The 6,487-nt window shown below is 49.3% G+C and overlaps 1 protein-coding gene across 1 annotated transcript; it reads right to left on the minus strand.

The window, feature by feature from the left end:
* Positions 1-2,430: 2,430 nt before the first annotated feature.
* On the minus strand, positions 2,431-5,011 carry LOC123058805 (protein TRANSPARENT TESTA 1). The gene is made up of 2 exons (XM_044481480.1): positions 4,195-5,011; positions 2,431-3,287 (listed from the first exon to the last, which is right to left on the minus strand). The coding sequence occupies exons 1-2, from the start codon at positions 4,861-4,863 to the stop codon at positions 2,856-2,858; spliced, it is 1,101 nt and encodes a 366-aa protein (XP_044337415.1). The 5' UTR covers positions 4,864-5,011; the 3' UTR covers positions 2,431-2,855.
* Positions 5,012-6,487: the final 1,476 nt, after the last annotated feature.

A 6,487-nucleotide genomic window follows, 5' to 3' on the forward strand; every position in this document is an offset into this window, starting at 1 on the left:
CCGCAAGAACCGTCACCGCCGCGTCTGGCACCTCCGGCTCACCCTCACCGGCAGCCACCTCGTGCACCTGACTGACCCGCGGCGTCCAAGGCGCCACCACCAATGGCAGGTCAACTGCAACCCGCCGGTGACCCGAAGCATCACCTCGCCTCGTCGGCTGCCGCCGCCGCGTGCCCGTGCCGTCCGGCATCCCTCTTGTGTATGTGAAGCGGCGCCTGGTCATCTTATATTATGTTACGGAGGGAGTATCTACTATTTGATGTTGTCTAGTCCTCGTCATCGAGATGGTCGAGCATCAAACGAAGAGCTAAACGGTGGTCGATCTCGCGCTTGCACTTGGCCTCTTCAAAGGAGCAACAAGCTCAATCTGTTGTTTCTCCTCTAGCTCAGTTGGTGGCTGTGGTGTTCCTCCGCTTCACGGGTGGAGAGCTCGAGCAGGACCCCGAGTGGGTCCTTGGACCCGGGCTCATCGTGGATGGGTGGACAGGGGCAAGGCGGAGTCCTATAGTGGCGCGATGCAAGTGGGGGACCATCGCGACGGGAACAGGCTCATCCACACGGGAGATGGTACGCGATCCAACGCGTCCGCCATGGGATCCGCCAACGCCACAAGAACGGTAGCTGGAGGAGGATGCTCCGGTGGACACGACTAGTGCAGCGCTGGGAGAGATAATGTCGCTTGCGTGCGGCATCAGGGACAACACATTGTTACCATCAAGCAGGTTCGACCAATAGGTCATGGGGCGACATTGTGGTGGTGGGATTGTGGCGGAGAGGGGAGGAGATGATGGTGACGTTAGGGTTGGGTGGGTGTGAGGTGTGCCTTGCATTTATAGTTGGGAACGGCGGGCGGCACGACAGGAGACGATGCCACATGGTGGACTTCAGAGGGCTCGCCAGCGAAAATCCGTGGGCTTGGGTGCGCTAATGATGGGTAGTTCATCGTCGATGGTTTACTATACCCGTGTAAACTGTGTGGGCGCCTGTGCCACCGAGAGCAGAGAGGAGGGGAGGGGTGGAAGAAGGTGAAGTTGGCTACGGTGCTCATATTTAGAGCGAGCTTCATAAATTATAGCGATCCAAATGCATATGACGACTCTACTAGAGTACCATTTTGTGTGCTGTTCATCATAATAGCAGTTTTTATAATGATCGGTCACATATGGTGCATTTGATTGAGTTGCTCTAACTAACCTTTCATTCTGAAGTGCATTCCTACATATGTTGCCTCTTCTAAAACATCTCCCCTATGTCTTCATATAGGACTTCCCTACAAAGATTATTTCCCTGATCGTTCAAGTCCAGCAATATCCCCCCCCCCCCCCCCCCCCCACACACACAAAGACACTCCCTAAATCCCCCCTGAAATAGGAAAATATATGGATGTCGTTCCTATCTTTCAGACACGAGGAAAGATATAAATGGGATTTGGAGTGCCACAAATATAACAGAACATGAGCAAGATATAAGGTTGCTCCCAAAATGGTTGAGACGATCATTTTTTCTCATTTTCTCTCCTACTTTATCTATGGGATGTGATAGAGGTGGGGGCTATTGGAAGGAAGAATGTTGTCTTCCCTATCTAGATGAATATATGTTCTTTTTGTTCTCTATGATACTAGGCATCATCCCTTGGTCACATGCTTAATAATTTAATTCATCATTTACTTTTATTAGAACAAACATTAAATACTAGAGATAACAATAAGACATAACCTGTTGTATACGTAAAATTGTCATTTTTTGCGTAGAATGCGCCAGATAAAGCTGCCACCTTAGCAAATGGAGATGTCGTAACTACGATTAAGCAAATTGAGATGACAACAAATAGCATAAATATGCCAAAATACATGGCACATTTATTTTTCCATCACGAAATAGATAAAACTTGTGGTGGAGGGAATGTGCAATCCACAGCGCCGTTTCAAAGGTCACTTACAATTATAAACAATGTTTTCTATATCTATAGAAGTATCGAAATGAAGCCATTTCTCTTGAAACACACTCGTTCAATTCAAAATATATAATACGTATTTTGACCATCTTTGATCTATTAATTGCTTGATAATATGCGGGTTATGTGACATAAAAATGATACTGTATGTTTTTATTCAAATCCACTTTCTTGTGTTGTCATTTTGTTACTATGAACCAAATACTGACAAAGCTTGAACTCCGGAATCAATAAAATTAGAAGAATAATTTCACAGTGGTCTTGTTAGTATGTTATGATGTAGGAACACATGATCGAAGTCTTTCATCGGATATCGCAAATCTCGGCTTATATTTGGACCCTAGATTTACCTGTTAACTCTATTAGGATTTAGGATATATTTATTGTTATAGTTATTGCTTGCACAAATGTTATACCAATCAAAACAAATGCAATACATTTGAAGACAATAGAAACAGACAGGGGTTTGGCAGTAATGAGAATTCAAAAACTTCAAAGATTACAACAGACAAGTAAACGTTATGTACGTACTCATAAATTGCTATCTCTCATGTTCAAAATGCTATGTATACAGTACTAGGTCCAAATAACCAGTTTAGTTAGCCTGTGAAGCTGATAAATTTTCTCCATTACAAAGCTGCATTGACAGCCTAGCTAATAGCACTGCCTGCAGCTCCCACAGTCCGGCTGAAGAAAATTCAGCTACTTCACAGCTTTTAGCAACTGGTCGAGAACCCCCCTTATTGCGCTATCACTTACCTCGTTGCTCCTCTCGCATTTGCACGCATTGCATGTATGATGAAATCAAGCATGCATGCATGATGCATGCGTATATACGAGCGTGAATATGATCTACTACTATGTAGTACGATCGGCTAGACGTACGGCCCGGTCGACGATCTCACCGTTGGAAGCGTATGATGCGGCGGTCCTCGGCGGGGGCGGGGGCGGTGGCGCCGTCGAGGGCGACGGGGAGGTGGTCGCCGCCGAAGGAGCGGACGTGGTCGTTGAGGGAGCGCTTGTGCTTGAAGTCGGAGCCGCAGGCGCAGAACCAGCGCTTGCCGCAGTTCTTCTCGTGCGTGCGCCAGTCGCCCTTGACGGCGAAGGGCTTGGCGCAGCGGCGGCAGCGGAAGGGCCTGGCGCCGTGCTTGCGCTTGTAGTGCGTCTGCAGAGTGCGGAAGTCCTTGAGCGGCCGCGCGCGCGGGTGGGCCACGCTGTTCCGGCACCCGGCGGCGCAGCAGTAGCACGGCAGCTTCAGCAGCGCCAGCGTCTGCGTGCCCTTGAGCGACTCCGGGCCCTTGCGGTACTCCCGCCCGTGGCCCCACATGTGCATCTGCGTCCATCAACACATGTTATGCATGCACACACTGGATTGGTACTTAACAAAGTAAGTACGTATAACATTAGAAATTCAAGCCACTTGATAGGCGTTTTCATGATCGTTAGCGTGAATTTTCGTTGTTCGTAATGATTGTTTGCATGAAATGCACTCAAAGAGATCTTGAATATCAAGCTTTCGGGGCTCCACCGGGCGGGCATATATACATGTTTGGGTTTCAGAGTTGTTCTTTGCGGAAAGGTGGCTACTACCGCGACGGCGTACTGGTGATCGCGATCAGACCTTCTCTTTGGAATAAATTGACACTTGATTAGCTTTGGAGCTCCTAGGAGACGAGCCCTGGGTCCCATTCAGACACCAAACGCCTGCAATGCCATTGGGAAAGTGGCCGGTGTTGGATAGGTCAGGCTCAACTTCGACGGAGCCATTCGGCGGTGTGGGGATGGGAGATAGATCTTCACTGCGCTGCATGCAAGGTGTTCACAGTGATCTACCGGCCGGGTTTTTTGACCTAGTTATCCGAGAAACCTAGAGTTTCCTTGATGGTGTGTGGCCTTTGTAGAACGATGCGAGGATGAAGCTTCGGCTGCTCCTCGTTTGTAACCAAGTGTGTGGAGAGTTGGTTAAGATTTGGGGCAGGAGATCAAAACACCGTGGTATGGTGAATTGATGATTCATGGCGAATTATGCTAGCGAGCTTAGATAATCTCGGTTCTCTCAACTTAATTTTTGTACGTACGTACCAGCTAATTAAACAACAATTCTAGATCATCTCTTGTTTTTGCGTGTCAAGGTTATCACAAAATCAATCGAATCATGGCTTAAGTGAAAACAGAACTAACAATAACTAAGGCGAGTGGTAATCTAAAAGAGCATGCAAAATAGACATCATTTAGTTTACCTGCATGTTATTGTATCTGTTGAAGCTCTTGTTACAGACATGGCAGACAAACTGCACCGGGCCGACGAGGATCTGCGCCGGCGTCGGGATCCAGTACTCGCAGCCCATGGGCACGCCGCCCTCTGCTCCGACCACGCCGAATTCCGGCATGCTGACGCTGTTTGTTCCTTCCACCGAGACCACCGGCTCGCCGTGCTCCTCTTTCTCCTCTGCCTCCACCTTGCAAGCTCCATGGGTAGGTTCCAACTCATCCATCTCTTCCTCCTCCTCTTCGTCACAGTCGTGGTCATCATCTTCCTCCTGGCCCTCCTCCTCCTCCATGATGTCATCATCGCAAGATCCACCAACCGGCAAGCCGATATTCAGATCCACGCCAGGCCCCAGCACCCCGGCCGCGCCGCTGCCCATGATCTCTTCCTTGACCGCAGGCGCAGGGTGCTTATGGTCACCACCAGCCCCCTTCCCCTCCTCGAGCATGCGGAGCAGGGGCAAGCATGCCACGCTGCTGCGATCCTCTTGGTGCCCAGACGCCATAGACGACGACGAGGACGAGAAAGTCGACGACGATCTCGACGAGGACGGCGACGCCGGCGGCGGCTTCAACCACTCGAAGAAAGGCGAGGCGACAACGTGCTCACCTTCCATGGCGCCGCAGGTCCGCAGCCCCATCCTGATTTCGGCGGGTATATCAGTAAGTAATAGAGGCCTCGCTTTGCAGGGCCGGGAGAATATGCAGTATATATAGCTCGCGTGATCTCGGGGGTTTGGTGGCGTGGGTGGAGAAGACTGGGATGTGGAAGGAGGGGAAAGACGAATGGCAGCAGCTGCCTAATGTCAATGTGCGCCCATGTCACCTTCTTGAAGAAAACGGAGCGGCCACCACCTGGGGCCGCTTATATACAAGCTCGATCGGAGGCCTTTACGTTTGTGTGTGCTGCACCTGCACCCCTGGGTGTAGGCGTTGAAACTCTCGCCGGTGCTTCCACACTCGATCCATGGGCAGATCAGGCAAAGCCGATCGACGAGATAGCGCGTGGAGTGGGGGTGTGTGAATGTGCATGCGGAGCCCGGACCGTCGTCGACGTCTGCTGCTGCTATATGATCGTGTGCGTGTACAGGGGAAGTGCGGCGGGGGGCGGCGTACCTAGCTCCGGTTTGGAGCCATGGATGGTCCCTGCCGCCGTGAGCTGCACAGTGGCGGTCCATGCGCGACATGGCGCCGCGGGTGGTGACTGCGGATCACATGCCGGGAATGTGCGCGGTCTGTGGGAGTTTAATTGGGGGGTCAAGCGCAGTACACGCGTGTACACCGGGGATGGGGAAGCAGAGGACGGGAATGTGCCCTGTTCTCACCTGGTATGTGCGCGACAGGACAGCCCTAGCCTATGTTTTCGATTTTTGTTTGGGGCTTTTTCATACACATGCATAGTGAGAGACTGAGAGTAGATGGTGGATGTGGATGTACCGGGACTTGGTGCACCCATCGTCTCCGATCTCACTCACTCTGTCTGAAAGTGTTGCGGTGTAAAAAAAAAACTGAGGCCGTAGAAACATGTGCCCGTCATACTCCCTCCGGTCCTTTTTACTCTGCATATTAGAATTCTCTGAAGTCAAACTTCATAAAGTTTGACCGTATTTATATGAAAAAATATCAACATCTGCCATGCTAAAATTATACAATATGAAACTTTAAGTCATGACACATTTATTGATATTGATTTCAGATTGTGAATGTTGGCACTTTTTTCTATAAAGTTGGTCAAACTTTACGAGGCTTGACTTTAGTTAAATCTTATATGCGAACTAAAAAGGACCGGAGGGAGTACTATGGTGAAATCTCAAATCCAGATTTGGAACGCACCACAAGAAACCGAAAAGGCAAACCCTGACATTGCAGTCTAACTTGGGTTGGCTACTTTTTTTTCTCTTTTTTTTGCGAGTGAGGGTTGGCTACTATATATTCGCAAAGAGATTTTTACTTTTATCTCTCAACCTGCTTATTTAAAATTTTGATTAGAAAATTTGTAGCATGTTACATGTATGTTGCTTCTACTTGTTCTATATGGAAACTTTTAACAGATATAGTGATATATCAGATAGGTTGTCTGTTGCGGCTACAAGGCTCACCCATGGCGTAGCCAGCGGCGGACCAAGGAATCCCATATAAGGGGAGCTAGTGAAAGATATAAAATGTTGGAGGGGGGCAAACACAAGAACTATGAACATTTCGTTTTGATAGTATAGGCAATATAGGGGTGGCTCTCCTCCCCTAAAAAAAGACCAGGGCTTCTCT

This window comes from Triticum aestivum, chromosome 3A (genome assembly GCF_018294505.1).
Source record: "Triticum aestivum cultivar Chinese Spring chromosome 3A, IWGSC CS RefSeq v2.1, whole genome shotgun sequence".
NCBI classification, from domain to species: Eukaryota; Viridiplantae; Streptophyta; class Magnoliopsida; order Poales; family Poaceae; genus Triticum; species Triticum aestivum.